The following is a 23,772-nucleotide window of genomic DNA, read 5'->3' as shown; positions in this document are numbered from 1 at the left end:
CAGGATCTGCAGGCTCTTCTGGTTCTCCCCCTTCAAGCGAAGTTAGAAAGTTTAATCAAAAAGGGGTGGGGGCGCTGTTGGTTGTGCACATGCGCAGTTTCCGTTCTTAGTCTCCTTTTGGCGCCCCAGGGCAGCGAGAGACCGTGAGAAATTTCTCGGCGGCGCTGAAGATGCGCGCCACTTCCGGTCCGGCTCCTAACAACGGGGGAGGCTGGTAACCAAGGTGGGGGGGATGGCGGAGCGGGCGCCGGAGCCCGAGGCGGAGGCGGAGGCTGAGGCGGGCGCGGGCGGGGAGGCAGCAGCCGAGGAGGGCGCAGCGGGCCGAAAGGCGCGGGGCCGGCCGCGACTCACGGAGTCGGACCGGGCCCGGCGACGGCTCGAGTCCCGGAAGAAGTACGACGTGCGGCGCGTGTACCTGGGCGAGGCGCACGGGCCCTGGGTGGACCTGCGGCGCCGCAGCGGCTGGAGCGACGCCAAGCTCGCCGCCTACCTCATCTCTCTGGAGCGCGGCCAGCGAAGCGGCCGCCACGGGTGAGGGGGCCTGGCCCCAAAGGAGGGAGGGAGGAGATGCCCCCAGCCCCTGCCGGGCTTTGCCCCGCCCCTCCGCCTTGAGGCCCTGCCCCCGGCACCTGCGGGCCCCGCCCAGGAGCCGGACCGCCGGCCTGGGTCTCCGACTGCCAGGCCGGGACGCGCCTGGCTCGTGGCCCCGCCTCCCATCGTTTCGACTGCCCAATCCTAGGATGCACCCAGCCCCTGTACCCGCCTTCTGAGCGCTGGGCCCCGCCCGCTAGAACTCTGGCGGCCCAATCCTGGGACTGGCCCCACCTCCAGGCCTTGTAACTACCCGGTCCCTGGAGGGGCAGCCCCGCCCCCTCACCGGTCTCATCCTCCCCCGCATAATTCCCCACCTGGCCTGGTACTCTGGGCACCCTGGGGCACTCAGCCCTGCCCTTCCTGAAGTTCTGGTGCCCCATCTGGGACTCCGTATGGCCCCATTCTCGCAACCCTAGATCCAGCACACCCGGGGGACTGTTCACAACCTGGACTTCACTCCCCTAAACCTATTTCTGTGAAGCAACTCAGCCCAGGGATACTCGGATGAAGAGGAAACGGCTAGGTAGCTGGGCAGGTGGAGGGCAGAGAGGCCTGTCTTTGTAAAGTAAATTATCTATCTTGAGAAGGAGCAGTGTGGATGGAGTTTTTCCCTTCCTGCCTTATACGTTGATGGGATGATTGAGTTAAAATAGGCAAAGAGCTTAGAACAGTGCCTGGCAGGTAGTGGGTTCCCTAAGTATTAACTTTTACAAGGATGATATTTATTACCTATGACAAGCAGTGCTGCAAGGAAATCCTTGTTCTGCCCTGGTTTTCAGGTGCACATGTTCGCATGTTTCTCTGGGGGAAGATTCTGAGAGTCAAGAATCAAACAGATCCTGCTGAATTATACCCACCCCTTTCCCAGGGCAGCAGGCTGATTTATATGCTCAAGAGCAGTACTGGAAATGCTGGGAGCGCAAAGATACCTGCCTCATGGAACAGACATTCTGGTGGGCAGAGGGGATGGCTTGTTCAAAGTCCTGGGTTTTTTTTGGTTCGTTTTCTTTTTTTTTTTTTTTTTTTTTTTTTTTTGAGACAGAGTCTTGCTCTGTCGCCCAGGCTGGAGTGCAGTGGCACAATCTCTGCTCACTGCAAGCTCCGCCTTCCGGGTTCATGCTGTTCTCCTGCCTCAGCCTCCTGGGACTACAGGCGCCTGCCACCATGCCCGGCTAATTTTTTGTATTTTTAGTAGAGACGGGGTTTCACCATGTTAGCCAGGATGGTCTCGATCTCCTGACCTTGTGATCCACCTGCCTCGGCCTCCCAAAGTGCTGGGATTACAGGCGTGAGCCACCACGCCCGGCCCTCGTTTTTCTTTTTGAGACAGGATCTCACTCTCTCGCCCAGACTGGAGTGCAGTGGCATGATCACGGCTCACTGCAGCTTCAACTTCGTGGGTTCAAATGATCCTCTTACCCCCGCCTCCTGAGTAGTTGGGACCACAGGTGCACGTCACCCCACTTGGATAATTTTTGTATTTTTTGTAGAGACAGAGGTTTCCCTGTGTTGCCCAGGCTGATCTCAAACTCCTAGGCTCAAGTGATTCTTCGGGCTCAGCCTCCCAAAGTGCTGGGATTACACTGTGCCCAGCCCTGTTTGTTTGTTCTTGAGACAGGATCTCACTTTGTCACCCAGGCCAGAGTACAGTGGCATGTTCATAGCTCACAGCAGCCTCAACCTCCCAGGCTCAAGGGATTCTCCTGACTCAGTCCCCCGAGTAGCTGGGACTATAGGTGAGCCACCTCACCTGGCTGTTTTTTTTTTATTTTTTATGGAGATGGGGGTCTCACTATGTTGTCCATGCTGGTCTTGAACTCCTGGGCTCAAGGGATCCTCTTTCCTCAGCCTCCCAAAGTGCTGGGATTACAGTCGTGAGCCACCATACCTGGCAAAAGGCTGTTTACTACAGACCAGAAACTTAAGTAAGTTATGTAGTCCATTAGAGAGAGATAGGGGCTATGGAAAAAACAAAAGTGAATGAAGAGTGTGAGTTGAAATTTAAAATAGGGAGTGAAGATGGTCACGTTCAGAAGATAGCATTTCAGTAAAGACCTGAAGGAACCTAGGAGGAGCCATGCAGATCTCTGGGGAAGAGCTGAGGCAGAGGGAATAGCAAAGGCAAAGGCCCTGAGGCAGGACCCTGTTGTGTGCCAGGAACACTGAAGAGGGTTGTGTGGCTGGACTGCAATGAGTGAGGGGGAGAAGGGAAGACAAGGACAGACTGGTGACAGAGAAGGTCATCCAGGGCTGTGGAGAGGACTCCAGTTTTTCCTCCCAGTGAGGTGGGAGCCTTTTCTTAAGTGCAAGATTTTGTACAGAGAAAGAAGTGGTATGGTCTGCCTTTATTTCCCCCACCCCCCCTTATTTTTATTATTATTTTTTGAGATGGAGTCTTGCTCTGTCACCCAGGCTGGAGTGCAGTGGCACAGTCTCAGCTCACTGCAACCTCTGCCTCCTGGTTTCAAGCAATTCTCCTGCCTCAGCCTCCCAAGTAGCTGGGACTACAGGTGTGCGCCCCTATGCCTGTCTAATTTTTGTATTTTTAGTAGAGACAGGGTTTCGCCATGTTGGCCGGGCTGGTCTCGAACTCCTGACCTCAAGTGGTCTGACTGCTTCAGCCTCCCAAAGTGCTGGGATTACAGGCGTGAGCCACCGTGCCCAGCCTTTTATTTCCTTATTTATTTATTTATTTATTTATTTATTTATTTATTTATTTTTGAGATGCAGTCTTGCTGTGTTGCTCAGGCTGGTCTTGAACTCTTGGGCTCAAGAGATCCTCCCACCTCAGCCTCCAGAGTAGCTGGGAATACAAGTTACACACCACCGCACCCAGCCTGGTTTATATTTTAGAAGGAACTGTCTCTAGGATGTGTGTGGCTTGAAGAATGGATGGGGTACACATTGTGATACAAGGTTGGCCAAGAGTTAACAATTGGTAAAGCTGATGATGAGTCCAAGGAGGTTCACGCTACTCCTGACAACAATTTAAAAAAAAAAGGACGGGGCGTGGTAGCTCACACCTGTAATCCCAGCACTTTGGGAGGCCGAGGCAGGTGGATCACTTGAGGTCAGGAGTTTGAGACCAGTCTGACCAATAGGGTGAAACCCTGTCTCTACTGAAAATACAAAAATTAGCCGGGTGCGGTGGCGCACACCTGTAATCCCAGGTACTTGGGAGGCTGAGGGAGGAGAATTGCTTGAACCAGGGAGGTGAAGGTTGCAGTGAGCTGAGATCGTACCACTGCACTCCAGCCTGGGCAACAGAACAAGATTCTGTCTCAAAAAGTAAAATAAAAATAGGCCAGGCGCGGCCGGGCGCGGTGGCTCAAGCCTGTAATCCCAGCACTTTGGGAGGCCGAGATGGGCGGATCACAAGGTCAGGAGATCAAGACCATCCTGGCTAACCCGGTGAAACCCCGTCTCTACTAAAAAATACAAAAAACTAGCCGGGCGAGGTGGCGAGCGCCTGTAGTCCCAGCTACTCGGGAGGCTGAGGCAGGAGAATGGCGTGAACCCGGGAGGCGGAGCTTGCAGTGAGCTGAGATCCGGCCACTGCACTCCAGCCTGGGCGACAAAGCGAGACTCCGTCTCAAAAAAAAAAAAAAAAAAAAAATAGGCCAGGCGCAATGGCTCACGCCTATAGTCCCAGCACTTCGGGAGGACAAGGTGGGCAGATTGAGAAGTCAGGAGTTGCAGACCAGCCTGGCCATCATGTTGAAACCCTGTCTCTACTGAAAATACAAAAATTAGCTGGGCGTGGTGGCGCACACCTGTAGTCCCAGCTACTTGGGAAACTAAGGCAGGAGAATCGCTTGAACCTTGGAGGCAGAGGTTGCAGTGAGCCGAGATGGCGCCACTGCACTCCAGCCTGGACAACAGAGCAAGACTCTGTCTCAAAAAATAAAATAAAATTAGTCCAGGCACGGTGGCTCACACCTGAATCCCAGCACTTTGGGAGACTGAGGTGGGCAGACCATGAAGTCAGGAGTTCGAGACCAGCCTGGCCAGCATATTGAAACCCCGTCTCTACGAAAAATACAAAAATTCACTGGGCCTGGTGGCACATGCCTATAGTCCCAGCTACACAGGAGGCTGAGGCAGGAGAATCGCTTGAACCCGGGAGGCAGAGGTTGCAGTGAGCCGAGATCACGCCACCGCACTCCAGCCTGGGCGGCAGAGCGAGGCTCCATCTCAAAAGAAAAAAATTACTAAAGGGATACTTTCAGACAGAAAATACAGGCCTGAGTGTGGCATTTGCTCTCCTTGGTAAGAGAGGTGAGGGAGAAGCAGCATCCCCAGTGCCAGTGGAGCACTGGGCAGTGGCAGCGCCCAGGAGGCCAAAGGAAGCGTCTGTCACGTCCAGTGCTGTTGGGCCAAGTGAAGCGGCCGTCACTGGTGACCGTGATGGGAGAGTGTGTGACGTGATGGAGAAAAGCCCTGACTGGAGGAGTTCCAGTGAGACAGAGGAGAGGATATGGAGACAGCGAGTGTAGACGACCGTGGCAAAGGGGGGAAATGAGGAAGGAGGCTGGGTGCGGTAGCTCACGCTTGTAATCCCAGCACTTCGGGAGACTGAAGCAGGAGGATCACCTGAGCCCAGGAGTTTGAGACCAGCTTGGGCAACATGGCGAAACCCGATCTCTACAAAAAATACAAAAGTTAGCCGGGTATGGTGGTGCATGCCTGTAGTCCCAGCTACTCAGGAGGCTGAGGCAAGAGGATCAGTTGAGCACTGGAGGTTGAGGCTTCAGTAAGCTTTGATGGTGCCACTGCACTCCAGCTGGGGCAATACCACAAGACCCTGTCTCAAAAAGAAAAAAAAAAGATATGGGGAAGGGGCTGGTGGGAAAGGTGTGTATCAAAATGATTTTAATCCAAGACGGGAGAAATCATGGCACATCTAGATGCTGGTGGGAATGACTGAGTGAAGACTGAAAGGAAACCGCAGGGAACAGCAAAGCCAGGGCCTGAGTAGCCCCAGTAGCTGTGGTCCTTGGTGCCAGTGGCCTCTGCTGGGAGTCACAGAGAAGTGGCAGAAGTTGGAGAAGTGGACAGGAGAGGTAGGCAGTTTGAGGGAGAGAGCCCTGCATTGGGGTTGGAAAGTGGCGCTCACCAGGTTACACATGACCTCGCTTGCTCCCCATGGTGATCCTGTGTGGGAGGCACTACTACTATTTCCACTTCACAGACAGGGAGACTGAGGCTCAGAGGGGACAAGACCTGCTTGAGGTCACACAGGCAGTTGATAGCTGAGTCTTGAACTTGGGTCTGGCTGATACCCAAGACTGTCCCCACCGCAATGTGACACTCCCAGCCTCCAGCGGTGAGTGGGTGGAGGTGGCTGTGGACATTAGGACTTGGGTTTGGGGCCGGGCATGGTGGCTTACACTTGTAATCCCAGCACTTTCGGAGGCTGAGGCGGGCAGATCACTTGAGGTCAGGAGTTCAAGACTAGTCTGGCCAACATGGCAAAATCCCATCTCTACTAAAAATACAAAAATTAACTGGGCATGGTGGCAGGCGTCTGTAATCCCAGCTACTCGGGAGGCTGAGTCAGGAGAATCACTTGAACCCAGGAGGCAGAGGTTGCAGTGACCGAGATAGCGCTACTCCACTCCAACCTTGGTGACAGAGCCAGACTTGGGTTTTGGGTTGGGTGGGGGTCTCCACAGCCAGTATGGCCATGTGCAGGGGAGGGTGGAGCGTGGGAAGGGATAGAGTCACATGGGATGGGACCTGGAAGAGCAGAGCCGGCGGCAGGGGCAGAGCCTGGGGCAGGAAGGATGGAAGAGCCCCAAGGTGCAGTCCTGGGAACCAGATGGGTATGGTACCGAGAATTGGTACAGGGCTGGGCAGGAGTCAGAGGGGGCGGACAGTTTTGCTGGTAAGAGACACTAGACTGGTTGTGTCTAGACACTAGTATGTTTGTGGCAAGAGCAGGTCTGGGCCACAGCAGGGAGGCCAGGGGACCCGGGCTCTATGATGATACTGATAATCATAATGATCATTGTACCGTTTGCTTATTGATGATTAAGTGACAGGGCTGTACCATGATGACGATCGTTTTTTGTTTGTTTTTGTTTGTTTCTTTGTTTTTGAGACATGGTTTTACTCTTGCCCAGGCTGGAGTGCAGTGGCGTGATCGTGGCTCACTGCAGCCTTGACCTCCCCAGGCTCAGGTGATCCTCCCACCTCAACCTCCTGAGTAGCTGGGACTACAGGCGCATGCCACCACCTGGGTAATTTCTGTATTTTTTGTGGAGACAGGGTTTCACCATGCTTTCCAGACTGGTCTCCAACTTCTGGCCTCAAGCGATCCACCCGCCTTAGCCTCCTAAAGTGCTAGAATTACAGGCATGAGCCACTGAGCCTGGACTTTTTTTTTTTTTTTTAATGTATAAATAGAGATGGGGTCTTGCTATGTTGCCCAGGCTGGTCTTGAACCCCTGGCTTCAAGCAGTCCTCCTGCCTCAGCCTCCCAAAGTGCTAGGATTACAGGTGTGAGACACCACACCCAGACAGTACCCACTGTCTTGCTGGCTGTGGGCCAAGACCACTTTCAGCCTCTCAAGTAGTTGGGACTACAGGTTTGAGCCACTGTGCCCTGCAAGATATGCTTCCTTTTGATTAACTCACAGTCACCTAACCAAGGCTTGATATCCAGTCCTACTCACAGGCCTGCCCTGCTCAGGGGAAGAGGATCATACAGGGCATATATCCCAGGGGAACTGTGGGGGCCATCTTGGAATTCTGCTTCCACACCAACTTTTCATACCCACTTTGTTACTTCTCTACTCCCTGACTGTGGGACCCAGGGCGTAGGTGGCCTCACCCCTCCAAGCCTGTTTTTCCTGCTCCTTGAGGTGGTGATGATGCTAGAGGCCTCTCCCAGGGCTGGTGGCAGTAGGGGAGAGAGTCCAAGCGAGGGGCCTGAGTGCTGGAGTTGGGGACAGGTACATAAAAGTTCAGATTCCGGGCTGGGCGCAGTGGCTCATGCCTGTAATCTCAACACTTTGGAGGCTGAGATGGGCGGATCACCTGAGGTTAGACACACATACACACACACACACACACACACACACACACACACACACTAGCTGGGCATAGTGGTGCATGCCTGTAATCCCAGCTACACACACACACACACACACACACACACACACACAAGCTGGGCATAGTGGTGCATGCCTGTAATCCCAGCTACACACACACACACACACACACACACACACACACACACACAAGCTGGGCATAGTGGTGCATGCCTGTAATCCCAGCTACTCTAGAAGCACGAGAATCGCTTGAATCTGGGAGGCGGAGGCTGCAGTGAGCCGAGATCGCACAACCGCACTCCAGCCTGGGTGATAGAGCTAGACTCCTTCAAAAAGCGGTGGCTCACGCCTGTAATCCCAGCACTTTGGGAGGCTGAGGCAGGCAGATCACAAGGTCAGGAGTTCAAGACCAGCCTGACCAACATGGTGAAACCCTGTCTCTACTAAAAATACAAAAATTAGCCTGTAATCCCAGCTACTCAGGAGGCTGAGGCAGGAGAATCGCTTGAACCCGGGAGGTGGAGATTGCAGTGAACTGAGATTGCGCCACTGCACTCCAGCCTGGGTAACAGAGCAAGACCTTGCCTCCAAAAAAAAAAAAAAAGTTCAGGCCAGGCGTGGCTGCTCACCAGCCAAGTAATACCAGCACTTTAGGCGGAGGTGGGCAGATCACCTGAGGTCAGGAGTTCGAGACCAACCTTGTCAACATGGTGAAACCCCATCTCTACTAAAAATACAAAAATGAGCCGGGTGTGGTGGCGTGCACCTATAGTAATTCCAGCTACTTGAGAGGCTTAGGCAGGAGAATCGCTGGAACCTGGGAGGCAGAGGCTGCAATGAGTTGAGATCTCACCACTGCACTCCAGCCTGGGCAGCAGAGCGAGACTCCATCTCAAAAACAAAAAAAAGTTGAGATTTCGTTTCAGTGCACAATGAGCAGTGGCTTTAGTCACTGTAATTACTTACGGGTCAGACAGACCCAGCGCTGGCCCTGTGTTCACTCTCACTGCCTCTCTCTGTTGCAGGAAGCCTTGGGAGCAGGTCCCCAAAAAGCCAAAGCGGAAGAAAAGTAAGTGGAGGCTCAGCCTGGGGGAGGTGGGGAGAGTTGGGAGTGGTGGGAATATGGAAATCAAGGCCCAGAGAGGCCAGGTTGCTGCCCTGGGCAGCACAGTTGGAACCAGCAGAGCCAGACTTCAAACCCAGGTCTGCGTGTCTCATGTCTCAGGCAGTGTCCTTGGCTCCCTCAGTCTCTTGCTTCCGGCATGGGAGTCAGCCAGGGGAGAGCCAAGCAGAGGGAACAGCTTGTGCAGAGCCCTAAGGGCAGGGGGAGCCAGGCACTGGTGGTTAGAGGGGAGGTCTGGAGCTTGCCCCTCCTGTCTTGCTGGCCACCAGTCGGTGGGAGTCTGAACAGCCAGGGTCTGCTCAGCTCTGAGCTCTGGAGCTAGGGGTCGCAGGCCATGTCCAGCAGGGTGAAGGCCAGCTGGTGGCAGTGAGCCCCTCCCCTTAGGATTCTCCAGAGGCGGGGGGGAGCCATGACCTTCACCCTGAGGCCTCAAGGGATGAGGAGCGCAATGAGAAGGGAAAGGACTGGGCTGGAGAGGCGGCTGTGGGTGATGACTCTGTTGCCCTCATGGTTGGAGAATCTGGGCGCATTCCCTAGACCCAAACACCTCTTCTGGGCCCCTCTTCATCTCCCGGCCCACAGGAGTGGGGGACATGCTGTCCTCGCGCTTGGCCGAGGGACCAGGACCATCACACGAGTCAGATACCATTTCCCAGCACTCACTGTGTGCCCAGCCTTGTTCTGCGTCCTGGAGATGTCTTCACTCCCTCCCTCCTGCCTGGCAGCCCTCAGGGATGGGAATCCCTTATTCTCCCCAGCCCAGAGGAGGCCCCTGGGACTCAGAGAAGCTGAGTCACTTGCCCGGAGCTACCCAGCTTGGAAGGGGCAGAGCTAGGATTCAAACCCAGGCGGTCCGGCTCCACCATGCCCACCCTTTATACAGTGTTCTTTCATCCAGCAAATGTTCCTGGAGCACCTGCTGTGTACCAGGCCCTGTGGGGGCACTGGGGGTACAGGAGGAACAAAACAGCAGTGTTCCTGCTCTTGAGCAGCTGACATTCTGGTGGGAGAGACAGACAGGGCACATGTAAACAAATGGCCGCAGATGGCATCTAGGTACTACCTGGAGAAAACGGACAGCAAGCTAAGATTGGCTAGAGTGACTGGGCAGGGAGCGGCCTCTCTGAGAGGGTGCATTTGGGGGAGACCTGAGTGAAGTGGGGAGGGAGCAAGACAGTTATCTGGAGGAAGCAGGCACAGCCCGTGCCAAGGCCCTGAGTGGGCCACACCTAGCCCCCTCCAGGAATAGCGAGGAGGCTGTGTGGCTGGAGTGGAATGGAGTGGAGTCACCAGGCGGGTGAGGGCCAGGTGACAAGTCACAGTGGGCCCTGTGGGCCGAAGGGAAGACTTTGGCTTTTACCCTGAGGAAGGTGGTCTTGCTCTGTCGCCCAGGCTGGAGTGCAGTGTCGCAACCTCGGCTCACTGTATCCTCTACCTCCTGGGCTCAAGTGATCCTCCTACCTCAGCCTCCCAAGTAGCTGGGACGAAAGGCATGCACCACCATGCCTGGCTAATTTTCGTATTTTTAGTGAAGATAGGTTTTCTCCATGTTAGCCAGGCTGGTTTCAAACTCCTGGCCTTAAGTGATCCACCCACCTCTGCCTCCCAAAGCGCTAGGATTGCAGGTGTGAGTCACTGCGCCTGGCGCTCATGGTGGATTCTGAGCAGAGGAGGGAACAGACTTGACTCGGGTGTTCACAGGCGCCCTCTTGCGGCTGCAGGGGCTCGTTAGGGTGGGAGCCTGGGAGTCGTGGGCCTGAGGATTGCACTGGTCTTGGCGTTTGATGAAGATGAGAACAATAATAAGCAGCTAACAATTATTATGCACCTACTGTGCGCCAGGCTCCACTGTTTACATGACTTGGCCAATAGAACAGTCCGCATTACCTACAGGGGGTGCTTCTCCTCTCTGAGCCTCAGTTTCCCCCTCTAAACTGGGTGCAGGCCTGGATGGCACTCAGGAGGGCCTCCCAACCCATGGGACCCATAAGGCCCCGGTGGTTCAGGCAGCCATGTCACCATGGGCTGAGCCCCGTCCCTTACACCCACCCCTCGGCCCTGTGTCCACAGGGCGGCGACGCAACGTGAACTGCCTGAAGAACGTGGTGATCTGGTATGAGGACCACAAGCACCGCTGCCCGTACGAGCCGCACCTGGTGGAGCTAGACCCCACTTTCGGCCTGTACACCACGGCCGTGTGGCAGTGCGAAGCTGGCCACCGCTACTTCCAGGACCTGCACTCGCCCCTGAAGCCCCTCAGTGACTCAGACCCAGACAGTGACAAAGGTGGGTCTGTGGGGCGAGGGCACATCGGGGGCCGCCCATGTCTGGGGGCTTCTTACTAGCCCTAGGCTAGCATCACAAACAGAATAGTGGCCACAGTGGCTCTGGCTCTGGCAGTGGGACAGAGCAGGGACACGGTGGGCCAGGCCGAGCCCTTCGTGGCCTTGCCCTCTGAGTCCTTACAGAGCCCGAACGGGGAGGCAGTTCCTCTTGACAGAGCAGTTTGCCCATCTGTGCCCAAGGCCAGTCCCGAGCAGGGCTGGCTGAGGGCCCAGGAGCCCTGGCTTGGCAGCTGGGGCGGGGGCAGGCCTGCTGGGGCAGGGCTCGGCCCCCACGGTGAAACGGCCGCCTAAACCACCCAGGCCTTATGGCTCCATAGGCTGTGATGCTCTCCTGAGCCCTGGCTAAGCTGGCCGCTACCTCCTTTTTGATTTTCTCCGGCTCCCAGTTGCATTCTCTCACCTTCTGCCTTTCCAGGCTTCGCTTCTTGCCTTCCCCCTCCATTCTGTTCCCCTCCTGTTCCCCATTTCTCCTCCCTTGAGCTGCCTCTGTCTCCTTCCTTGATCTTTCATTTTCTTTGTCTCATCCTCCTTCCCTCTCTTTCTCTTGTTTCCTTCCGTCCCCTTTCTCCTCCTCCATCCGCACCCTCACGGTCCCTGCCTCTCTCCTTCCCATCCCATGGGGCAGGCACTCAGTGAGGGAGGCCCAGTTGGCCCCGGTGAGTGGTAAGGGGGCTGCCGGCAGCCTCAGGGGTTTGGCATTGGCTGGAGAAGGAGTGTGGGGCACACTGCCAGGCGTCCTGTCAGGGCTGAGGGTGGGGCAGTCACCGGGGCTGAGCCTGCGCTGGCTGGCATCTCGGAGCAGGTGGCATCCCAGCTGGCCAAGGGGAAGCCGGGGGCGAGAGGTGTTCCGGGTGGGCACCCTCGCCAACGACCGTCCCACCAAGTGTTGGCCAGGCTCCCAGCATGCAGTGGCCCCTCGGCTGCCCCGTCCCATGATCTGGGACCTGCCTTCCGCCCTCCTCTGCCTTTTACTGCCCTCCTCACTGTATGCCACTCCTGGCCCTGCCCAGAGCCACATCTTCCACATGGCCTTGTTATCAGCCCCACTTGGCAGTCAAGGAACCCCAAGCCCCAGGAGTGGTCTGACTGACCCATTTGGTGATGGGTCAGGCTGGGGTGTGGGTGATGCCCAGAGCAGCTTACTTATGCCCCAACTCACTCTTGTCGTCCAGGCTGGAGTGCAATGGCATGATCTCGGCTCACTGCAACCTCCAACCCTCAGGTTCCACCGATTCCCCTTCCTCAGCTTCCCGAGTAGCTGTGATTACAGGCACCTGCTACCACACTCAGCTAATTTTTGTATTTTTAGTAGACATGGGGTTTCACCATGTTGGCCAGGCTGGTCTCAGACTCCTGACCTCAGGTGATCCACCCACCTTGGCCTCCCAAAGTTCTGGGATTACAGGCATGAGCCACTGTACCCAGCCTTATTTTATTTTATTTTTTTGAGACAGAGTCTCTCTCTGTCACCCAAGCTGGAGTGCAGTGGTGAGATCTTGGCTCACTGCAACCTCTGCCTCCCGGGTTCAAGCAATTCTCTCACCTCAGCCTCCCCAGTAGCTGGGATTACAGGCGTGAGCCACCATGCCCAGCTAATTTTTGTATTTTTAGTAGAGATGGATTTTCACCGCTTTGGCAGTGCTGGTCTTGAACTCCCGGCCTCAAGTGATCCCCCTGCCTTGGCCTCCCTTAGTGCTGGGATTACTGGTGTGAACCACTGTACCTGGCTAATTTTTTATTTTTATTTACTTTTTTAGAGACAGGGTCTCACTCTGTTGCCCAGGCTGGAGTGCAGTGGTGCAATCATAGCTCACTGCAGCCTCCAACTCCTGGGCTCAAGTGATCCTCCCACCCTGGCCTCCTGAGTAGCTGGTAACACAGGCACACACCACCACAGCCAGCTAATTTTTAAATTTTTTGTAGATACGGGATCTCATTGTGTTGCCCAGGCTGGTCTCAAACTCCTGGGATCTAGTAATCTTCCTACCTTGGCCTCCCAAAGTGCTGGGATTACAGGCATATGCCACTGTGCCTTGCCCATGGCTATTTCCGTTGGTGCTGTCATTACCTGGGGAGAAGTCTGGGGTCAGCCAGACTTAGCAGACGCTGCAGTCAGGTGGACCCAGACGCTTGTTCTGGCCCTTCCCTCCGCTCATTAAGCAACTGCCCCCTCCTTCAGGATGGTGCCGGGGGTTTGCCCACCCTGCAGAAGACAGGACAAGGGAAAATGATTTAAAAAGAGGGGCTGATCCTCCTTATCCCCAACCCTGCTGCCACCCCAGGTCCATCAAGAGTGGGCATCTCACTGCCCTGAATGGCACTGAGATAATAGGAAACTTACAGAGTGCCTACTTTGAGTCTCCTGCTGTCCTAAGCCCTTATACATATTTACTCACTAAAGACCCAAAACAAAGGCTGGGCGCAGTGGCTCACACCTGTAATCTCAGCACTTTGGTTTTGTTTTGTTTTGTTTTTGAGACAAAGTCTCACTCTGTTGCCCAGGCTGGAGTGCAATGGGGTAATCTCGGCTCACTGCAAGCTCCGCCTCCCAGGTTCAAGCGATTCTCCTGCCTCAGCCTCCTGAGTAGCTGGGACTACAGGCATGCGCCACCACTCCCAGGTAATTTTTGTATTTTTAGTAGAGGCAGGGTTTCACCACGTTGGCTAGGATGGTCTCGATCTCTTGACCTTGTGATCTGCCTGCCTTGGCCTCCCAAAATGCCGGGATTACAGGCGTGAGCCACCACACCCAGCCAATCTCAGCACTTTGGGAGGCCGGGCAGGTGGATCACTTGAGCCCAGGAGATCAAGACCAGCCTGGCCAACATGGTGAAACCCCATTTCTACTAAAAATACACAAATGAGCTGGGCATGGTGGCGCAAGCCTGCAGTCCTAGCTACTTGGGAGGGTGAGGCAGAAGAATCACTGAAACCCAGGAGGCGGAGGTTGCAGTGAGCCAAGATCATGCCACTGCATTCCAGCCTAGGCAACAGAGCAAGACTCTGTCTAAAACAAACAAACAAAAACAACCAAAACACTCCCAAGGGCCAGGTACAGTGGCTCACACCTGTAATGCCAGCCCAGCACTTTGGGAAGCCAAGGCAGATGGATCACTTGAGGCTAGAAGTTCAAGACCAGCCTGGGCAACATGGCAAAACCCAGTCTCTACTAAAAATACAAAAAATTAGACAGGTGTGGTGGTGCATGCCTGTACTTCCAGCTACTTGGGAGGCAGAAGCATGAAAATCACTTGAACCCAGGAGGCAGAGGCTGCAATGAGCCAAGATCGGGGAGTGAAGATTCATTCATTTATTGGAACGAACCCTCACTGCGCACCAGGCAACCTTCTCAGCACGGCGGGCTCTGCACAGGGACCCCACAGCCTTACAGAGTTTACATTCTTGAGGGGAAGCGGATTGTAAGCAGGATAAACCAATAAAAATATAGAGCATAGGCCAGGCACAGTGGCTCAAGCCTGTAATCGCAGTGCTTCGGGAAGCCAAGTTAGGATTGCTTGAGGCCAAGACTTAGAGAACAGCCTGGGCAACATAGTGAGACCCCATCTCTAGCAATAAATTAAAAAGTTAGCTGGGCATGGTGGTGCACCTCTCCCAGTGCTTTAGGAGGCTGAAGCAGGAGGATCGCTTGAGCCTAGGAGCCCGAGGCTGCAGTGAGCTATGACTGTGCCACTGCATTCCAGCCTAGGTGACAGAGGGAGACACTGTCTCAAGAAAAAATAAATTAATTACAATATAGGCCGGGGGTGGTGGCTCACACCTGTAATCCCAGCACTTTGGGAGGCTGAGGCGAGTGGATCACTTGAGGTCAGGAGTTTGAGACCAGCCTGTCCAATATGGTGAAACATCGTCTCTACTAAAAATGTAAAAATTGGCGGGGCATGGTCAGGCATGCCTGTAATCCCAGCTACTCAAGAGACTGAGGCAGGAGAATCACTTGAACCAGGGAGGTGGAGGTTGCAGTGAGCTGAGATTGCGCCATTGCACTCCAGCCTGGTGACAAGAGTGAAACTCCATCTCAAAAATAAAATAAAATATAGAGTGCACTGTAAGGTGGTACGTGCTTTGGGAAAAAATAAAGGAGGGAAAAAGGAACTATTTGAGGCAGAATGGTCAGGAAATTCTCCCGGAAAAAATACCCTTTAATGAAGGGTCTGATGGAGGGGAGGGAGGAGCCCTCTCAGATGTCAGACAGAAGAGGATTCAAGCCGGCCAGGCGCAGTGGCTCACGTCTGCAATCCCAGCAGTTTGAGAGGCCGAGGCAGGAGGATCATGAGGTCAGGAGATCGAGGCCATCCTGGCTAATGCGGTAAAACCCCGTCTTTACTAAAAATAAAAAAAATTAGCCGGGCGTGGTGGTAGGCGCCTGTGGTCCCAGCTACTTGTGAGGCTGAGGCAGGAGAATGGCATGAACCCAGGAGGCAGAGCTTGCAGTGAGCCGAGATTGCGCCACTGCACTCCAGCCTGGGTGACAGAGCAAGACTCCATCTCAAAAAAAAAGAAGATTCAAGCCGAGGGAACGGCAGGTGCAAAGGCCTTGAGACAGGAACTTATCTAGTGTCTCCAAGGACATTAGGAGAGGAGGCGAGGGCAGAAAGTGATGGAACACCTCCTGAAACAGACACACCCCCGCTCTTATGACCTGGCACAGTAGTTTGTTTCCCACACACAAAGCCTGGTGCTTCCATCCTGCAGACTGCCTTTCATCCGTGGACCCAGGTTCTTTCCTTCCTATGGCTCCAGCCTCCTTCTGGATCCTGGCTGGCAGGTGGGGAGAAAAGTGGAGGCTCAACCTTGGGAGCACCTGTTCACTTGCATTCCATTGGCTGGGTCTCAGCCACACGGCCACACCTACCCGCAAGGGATGCTGGGAAGTGTAGTCAGTGCTGGTGCCAGGAACAGAGGGATTTAGTGAGCAGCTAACCTGCCTTTTTCACAGGAGGTAAAGAGCAGGTTCTCAGGAGCCGGGGACCCAACAGAAGGGACTGCCCTGGCCCTGGCAGGAGGCTGGTGGGGTCACGACTAGCATCTGCAGGGGAAGTGGGAGAAGCAGTCAGGCTGCAGGTGGATGTAGTTTGGATGCAGCACCAACAGGTTTTGCTGACAGATTGGAAGTGGGTGTGAGAGAGAAGTCAAGAAGAGCCCCAGGACTTTGGCCTGAGCCACTGGAGAGACTGAGCTGCCATCCGCTGAGTCATGGACACCCGTGAGCAATGCAGGCCTTGTGGGAGGGAAGATACAGAGCTCAGTGTTGCAGATCTGAGTTTGAGATGCCTGTGAGACCCTCTTAGGGGGCCAGTGAGATGGAAGAATCTGGAGCTCGACATGGAGGTCTAGGCAGAAGCTGCACATGGAGTCACCAGGCCCTGGGTGGTTGTAGTGATAATAAGAATACATACTTAGCCAGGCGCGGTGGCTCATGCCTCTAATCCCAGCACTTTGGGAGGCCGAGGCAGGCAGATCACCTGAGGTCAGGAGTTCCAGACCAGCCTGGCCAACATGATAAAACACCGTCTCTGCTAAAAATACCAAAAAAAAAAAAAAAAAAAAAAAATTAGCCTGGTGTGGTGGCGCATGCCTATGGTCCCAGCTACTCTGGAGGCTGAGGCAGGAGAATCACTTAAACCCGGGAGGCGGAGGCTGCAGTGAGCCGAGATTGCACCACTTCACTACAGCTTACACAACAGAGCAAAGCTCTGTCTCAAAAAAAACAAACAACAACAACAACAACAAAAACTTTGGCTGTCGCTGAGTTGAATCCTTTATAATAAAGCTGCAGTCATAGGTAGAGCCATTTTCTGAGTTCTGTGAGTTGTTCTAACAAATTATCGAACCTGAGGATAGAGTCATAGAAACCCCCCATTTATAGCCCATTGGTCAGACATACAGGGTAGCCCAGGACTTGCAGCTGACATCTGAAGTCAGGCGGTCTTGTGGGACTGAGCCTTTAACTTGGAGGATTTGACGCCCACTCCAGGAAGATAATGTCAGATTGGATTGAATTATTGGACATTCAGTTGGCATCAAGAATCGGAGGGTGGCCTTTAACCCCATCAGCCTGGGCAAGCCTGGGGGTAAGGTGAGCACTGAGGAGAGGCCCCGGGCCGAGCCTTCCAGGCCTGCATGAACCAAATAAACTTGGAAGGAGCCACAGGAAGGGCCCAAGACACCAGAGTGTGGGTCTGAGGGCTGAGAGAGGAGTGTGCCCTGGAGTAGGGGTAGTCAGCTGGGTCAGTCATCTTGGAACAGTTAGGGACAGTGGGGATTGAGAAGTGATTGCTGTTTTAGGCAGTGAGAGGGTTACTGTCCAGCCCCTGAAGAGCCCGCAACAAATACCAACCGCTGGCCGGGCATGTGGCTTACACCTGTAATCCCAACACTTTGGGAGGCTAAGGTGGGAGAATCACTGGACCCCAGGAGTTCAGGGCCAGCCTGGGTAGTGTAACAAGACCTGATCTCTACTTGGAAAAATCAGGGCCACACGAGGTGTCTCATGTCTGTAATTCCAGCACTTTGGGAGGTCCAGGTGGGCGGATCACCTGCAGTCAGAGGTTCGAGACCAGCCTGGCCAAAATGGGGAATCCCGTCTCTATCAAAAATACAAAAATTAGGCAGGTGTGGTGGTGCGTGCCTGTAATCCCAGCTACTTGGGAGGCTGAGGTAGGAGAATCACTTGAACCCAGGAGGCAGAGGTTGCAGTGAGCCAAGATCATGCCATTGCACTCAACCTGGGTGACAGAACAAAACTCTGTCTCAAAAAAAAAGGAAAGAAAAATTCAGGCCGGGCTCAGTGGCTCACGCCTGTAATCCCAGCACTTTGGGAGGCCGAGGTGGGCGAATCACAAGGTCAGGAGATCGAGACCATCCCAGCTAACAGGTGAAACCGCATCTCTACTAAAAATACAAAAAATTAGCCAGGCTTGGGGGCGGTCGCCTATAGTCCCAGCTACTCGGGAGGCTGAGGCAAGAGAATGGCGTGAACTTGGGAGGTAGAGCTTTCAGTGAGCCAAGATTGTGCCACTACACTCCAGCCTGGGTGGCAGAGCGAGACTCCATCTCAAAACAGAAAAAAATAAAAATTCAGCCAGGCACGGTGGCTCACGACTGTCATTCCATCACTTTGGGAGGTTGAGGTGGGCGGACGACTTGAGGTCAGGAGTTCAAGACCAGCCTGGCCAAAATGGTGAAACTCCGTCTCTACAAAAAATACAAAAATTAGCCAGGTGTGGTGGCGCACGCCTGTAGTCCCAACTACTTGGGAGGCTGAGGCAGGAGAATCACTAGAACTGGGATGCCAAGGTTGCAGTGAGCTGAGATTGCACCACTGCATTCCAGCCTGTGCGACAGAGTAAGACTCTGTCTCAAAAAAAAAAGAAAGAAAAGAGAAAAATAAAATAAAAACTAAATAAACAAATACCAGTGGCTGCAGCTATCATAACCATTCCCTTTCTTCTGTCCCCACAGTGGGCAATGGGCTGGTGGCCGGCAGCTCCGACTCGTCCAGCTCTGGCTCTGGCTCTGACTCTGAGGAGCCCCCTGAAGGCCAGCCAGTCAAGGCTGCAGCAGCGGCAGCGGCGGTGACGCCCACCAGCCCGGTGGGCAGCAGCGGGCTCATCACTCAGGAGGGCGTGCACATCCCCTTTGACGTCCACCATGTGGAGAGCCTGGCTGAGCAGGGTACCCCGCTGTGCCCCAACCCGGCAGGCAGTGGGCCCGAAGCCCTGGAGACGGTGGTGTGCGTGCCAGTGCCTGTGCAAGTGGGTGCGGGCCCCGGCGCCCTCTTTGAGAACATGCCGCAGGAGGCCCTGGGTGAGGTGGTGGCCAGCTGCCCCATGCCAGGCATGGTGCCCGGCTCACAGGTGATCATCATCGCGGGCCCTGGCTACGACGCTCTCACGGCTGAGGGCATTCACCTCAACATGGCAGCAGGCAGCGGTGCCCCCGGCGGTGGCCTGGGCGAGGAGGGGCCCTGTGCCATGATGGAGGGTGTGGCGGCCTACACCCAGACAGAGCCCGAGGGTAGCCAGCCTAGCACCACGGACGCCACTGCAGTAGCAGGCATCGAGACCAAGAAAGGTCTGGGGGAGCTGCCATGGCCTCTGGCCAGGGGTGGTTGGGCCTGGGAGGGGCCGGGTGAGGAGTGGCCCTTGAAGTGGGCACCTTGGCAGCCTTCGTCCCCTGCGGACACCACCCTGTGTCCACCCCGTAGAGAAGGAGGACCTATGCTTGCTCAAGAAGGAGGAGAAGGAGGAGCCAGTAGCCCCGGAACTGGCAACGACGGTGCCTGAAAGCGCAGAGCCCGAGGCAGAGGCAGACGGGGAGGAGCTGGACGGCAGCGATATGTCAGCCATCATCTACGAAATCCCCAAGGAGCCCGAAAAGTGGGTGCCGGGGTGGGCAAGGGTGAGGGCGAGGGCTAGGAGCGGCCCGCAGTCTCCCAGCCTGCCTGGTGTGGGAGCCCTGATGTCATGGCCCCTTCCCCTCCAGGAGGCGGCGGAGCAAGCGGTCGCGGGTGATGGATGCTGACGGCCTGCTGGAGATGTTCCACTGCCCATACGAGGGCTGCAGCCAAGTCTACGTGGCCCTCAGCAGCTTCCAGGTGAGGCCGCCACCCGGAGCAGCCTGGGCCAGGCCCACAAGGCCCAGGCCATGGCACCACCAGGGTGTCCTACCTCTAGTTTGTCCCTTGGAATTTGACGAGGTGCCTCTGAAGGCAAAGACAGGGACTTGTCACACCCCACACCTGGCGTGGGAGGATGCAACAAGAGGCCTTTGAATGTGCCATGCCATGCTTTGATTGAGCATGTGTTAAGCACCTAGTGCAAGCCAGGCCTGCAAGCTGGAGCCAGGGTTGCTCTAGTAAATTAAACAGGGAAAGAATAAAGGAATGAATCAACTGGGGCTGCCTGTTCCAGGCCCATGGGGGCTGACAGCCCTCAAATCCAATCCCAGTCCTGCCACTGGCCACCTGTAAGACCCTGGCCAAACCACTGAGCCTTGAACCTCAGTTTCCCCATCGATTAATTGGGCTAATAGCTGGGCCCTTCACAGAGTTGACAGATACCCCAGTCCAGAGCCTGGCATATAGTAGGTGTTCAATAAAACTGCCCTTGGCCGGGCATGGTGGCTCACACCTGTAATCCCAGCACTTTGGGAGGCTGAGGCGGGCAGATCACGAGGTCAGGAGATCGAGACCATCCTGGCTAACACAGTGAAACCCCGTCTCTACTGAAAAATACAAAAAGAAAAAATTAGCCAGTGTGGTGATAGGTGCCTGTAGTCCCAGCTACTCGGGAGGCTGAGGCAGGAGAATGGCATGAAACTGGGAGGTAGAGCTTGCAGTGTGCCGAGATTGCACCACTGCACTCCAGACTGGGCGACAGAGCAACGCTCCATCTCAAAAAATAAAAAAGAAAAGCTGCCTTTTAACCCCAGTTGTGCCCCTGGGAATCTCTGAGCTGGGCAAGGGTACACCTCTTCGCCTTCTCCTGGGGAGGCCAGCCCCAGCCTGCCTTCCAGCTGCCCTCATCTCTCCCCACCTCCCAGAGCCCCTTCCGTGGGCCTGTGGGACCCACTCCTGCCCGTCTCGTCCCCAGAACCACGTCAATCTTGTGCATCGGAAAGGAAAGACCAAAGTGTGCCCTCATCCTGGCTGTGGCAAGAAGTTCTATTTATCCAACCACCTGCGGCGGCACATGATCATCCATTCAGGTCAGGCCCTGGGCCAGCTGGCTGCATGAGCAGGGGACACAGGGACATGGGGCTGGGAGCCTGGGCCAGGGCTGGCGGGTCAAAGCCCAGTGCTGGGTCTCCAGGCACAGGGCTACACCCCAGGAGCTTGCTCCCTGTCCTCAGTAAGCTGTAACTATGTGAGCCACAGCGACAGGGACTGTTACCAATCAATCACAGGAATTGGGTGGGGCTGGCCTTCTTCCCTCCTATTCCCACAACCCCATGCTCATGAGCAGGTCTCATGCAAGACTTAGGGAGCAGCTGACACCGCCACTGCTCTTCCAGATTGGAACCTATAATAGCACCTGGGGCCACAGGCCAGACCAGTACCCACCCAAGCAGCAGCAGGAAGGAGAGCTGGGCAGAGAGGAGCAGCTGGCTTGGGACTGGGCTTCTGTTTCCACTTGCGGCAGAGATGCAGGTCTTTTGCCTAGGCTAGGGACCCAGTGGAGAGCCATGGTGCCTGTGTCCAGCGATAGGGCATGGCGCTGAGGGCCAGAGCTGCTGATATCACAGGAGATCAGAAGTTTGGGGTTTTTTTTTTCTTTATGTGTATATGGTTATTTTTTGCAATGGAGTCTTACTCTGTTGCCCAGGCGGGAATCTGATCTCAGCTCACTGCAGCCTCTGTCTCCCAGGTTCAAGCAATTCTTCTGCCCCAGCCTCCCAAGTATCTGGGATTACAGCGCCCACCACCACACCAGTCAATTTTTGTATATTTTTTTTAGTAGAGACGGGGTTTCGCCATGTTAGCCAGGCTGGTCTCCAACTCCTGCCCTCAGGCAATCTGCCCTCCTTGGCCTCCTAAAGTGCTGGGATTATAGGTGTGAGCCGCTGGGCAGAAGATTTCTTTTTTATGCAAAATCACCCAAAGTTCAAATATCGAGGACAAGACTGGGCACGGTGGTAATCCCAGCCCTTTGGGGGCCGAGGCGGGCAGATCACCTGAGGTCAGGAATTCGAGACCAGCCTGACCAACGTGGAGAAACCCCGTCTCTACTAAATATGCAAAATTGGCCGGGCGCGGTGGCTCAAGCCTGTAATCCCAGCACTTTGGGAGGCCCAGACGGGCGGATCACGAGGCCAGGAGATCGAGACCATCCTGGCTAACACAGTGAAACCCCGTCTCTACTAAAAAATACAAAAAATTAGCCGGGCGCGGTGGCAGGCGCCTGTAGTCCCAACTACTCGGGAGGCTGAGGCAGGAGAATGGCGTGAACCCGGGAGGCAGAGCTTGCAGTGAGCTGAGATCCGGCCACTGCACTCCAGCCTGGGTGGCAGAGCGAGACTCTGACTCAAAAAAAAAAAAAAAAAAAAAAAAAAAAAAAAAAATATATATATATATATATATATATATATATATATATATATATGCAAAATTAGTTGGGCATGGTGGGTGGCGCACGCCTGTAATCCCAGCTACTCGGGAAGCTGAGGCAGAAGAATGGCTTGAACCCGGGAGGCAGAGGTTGCCGAGACTGGGCCATTGCACTCCAGCCTGGGCAACAAGAACGAAACTCCATCTCAAAATACACATACACACACACACACACACACACGACAAATTCAAACCCACGTTGGCTTGGCAGTTTGCACCCTATGCCCCTCAGGGACCCAAGTTCGATCTCAGCTCTGCTTGATTGCGTTTCTGGGCAATTGCGTGGGAAGGACGTAGGGTTCGGTCGGCCTGCACCTGCAGTCCTGGGAGATCCAAGGATACAGCCCGATGCTCCTTCTAGCATCACAGTCTGCAGCACATCAGAGACACCCCATAGCCCACCGTCCTCAGCCTCGGTCCCCACCTCCCCCAGGTGTCCGTGAATTCACCTGCGAGACCTGCGGCAAGTCCTTCAAGAGGAAGAACCACCTGGAGGTACATCGGCGCACGCACACCGGCGAGACTCCCCTGCAGTGAGTGACAGGCCGCCCCGTGCCGCTAGAGGATTGGGTGGGGAGGGGATCCCAGCAGGTCCCAGGGGCGGCTTCGCCCCCACACAGTGCCTGGGCCCAGTTCCACCTGCGCTCGGCCTTGTAGGGCCCCGCCCCGCCCACTCTGATCCCGCCCCGTGCCACCACGGGCTCCTGGCAGGTGCGAGATCTGTGGCTACCAGTGCCGGCAGCGGGCGTCCCTCAACTGGCACATGAAGAAGCACACTGCGGAGGTGCAGTATAACTTCACGTGTGATCGCTGCGGGAAGCGCTTTGAGAAGCTGGACAGCGTCAAGTTCCACACGCTTAAAAGCCACCCGGATCACAAGCCCACCTGACCCACCTGACGACTGACCACCCCTATTTATTCGTCCGCTCGGACACCACTCCCGGGCTTGCTGTGGCCTGGACAGCTGCGAGGGCCGCCCGGACCGCGGGCCGGAAGGAGGCGCCCCCGCCCCGCCCCAGGGCTGGGCCCCCTGGGCAGGTTCCCCACCCTGCCCCACCGCATCCTTTTCGGAGCTGGTACCTGGGGCTGCATTACTGGAACTGTCAAGAGAGCAGAGTGAGATTAAAGAGCGAGAAAGGAGATGCCCTTCCCCTAGGCCTGAATGATTTGGGGTGCCAGGTCCCCTCTCTGTCTCCAGCCTACTTGATCCCTTCCTGAGCGAGGCCGGAAACGAGGGATGTCCCTGGGCCCGGCAGCCCCGCACAGCCCCTGCTCCCACAGGATGGGGTGGGACTTGGGGGTCTGGGGTCTCTGGGCATCTCCCAGAACTCAGGACCCTAATGCCCACTCCTCCTCTTTTATGGAGCACCCATGTCCCACCTTCAGTGAGCTTCCGGGATGAGATGGGGAGGTGTTCAGTAAACCCCTAAAATGAGAAACATCTGCAGCTAGCGACAAGCACCATGCAAAAGAGAGAGTGATGCGTTGTTTTCTGGGGATGCTGTTTAGGTCGGTGGTCAGGAGGTG

General features: G+C 55.3%; 1 protein-coding gene across 5 annotated transcripts; it reads left to right on the top strand.

The window, feature by feature from the left end:
* The first annotated feature begins 197 nt into the window (after positions 1-197).
* ZNF653 (zinc finger protein 653) lies at positions 198-23,387 on the top strand. 5 transcript variants are annotated; one of them, XM_065535423.2, is made up of 10 exons: positions 439-531; positions 6,720-6,836; positions 8,675-8,718; positions 10,843-11,058; positions 18,600-19,211; positions 19,345-19,516; positions 19,623-19,734; positions 20,732-20,846; positions 22,679-22,778; positions 22,957-23,387. In XM_065535423.2, the coding sequence occupies exons 2-10, from the start codon at positions 6,823-6,825 to the stop codon at positions 23,132-23,134; spliced, it is 1,563 nt and encodes a 520-aa protein (XP_065391495.1). In that variant the 5' UTR covers positions 439-531; positions 6,720-6,822; the 3' UTR covers positions 23,135-23,387. The 5 variants fall into 5 exon arrangements, 4 of the variants coding, with proteins under 4 accessions (XP_065391494.1, XP_015296223.3, XP_065391495.1 ...); XR_012428419.1 differs by lacking the exon at positions 6,720-6,836 and having other exon boundaries at positions 198-531; positions 19,350-19,516; XM_065535422.2 differs by lacking the exon at positions 6,720-6,836 and having other exon boundaries at positions 198-531; positions 22,679-22,740.
* The last annotated feature ends 385 nt before the right edge of the window (positions 23,388-23,772 follow it).

This window comes from Macaca fascicularis, chromosome 19, assembly GCF_037993035.2.
Source record: "Macaca fascicularis isolate 582-1 chromosome 19, T2T-MFA8v1.1".
NCBI classification, from domain to species: Eukaryota; Metazoa; Chordata; class Mammalia; order Primates; family Cercopithecidae; genus Macaca; species Macaca fascicularis.
Note: the sequence above shows the minus strand (reverse complement) of the source record. Positions and strands in the feature narration are given on the sequence as shown.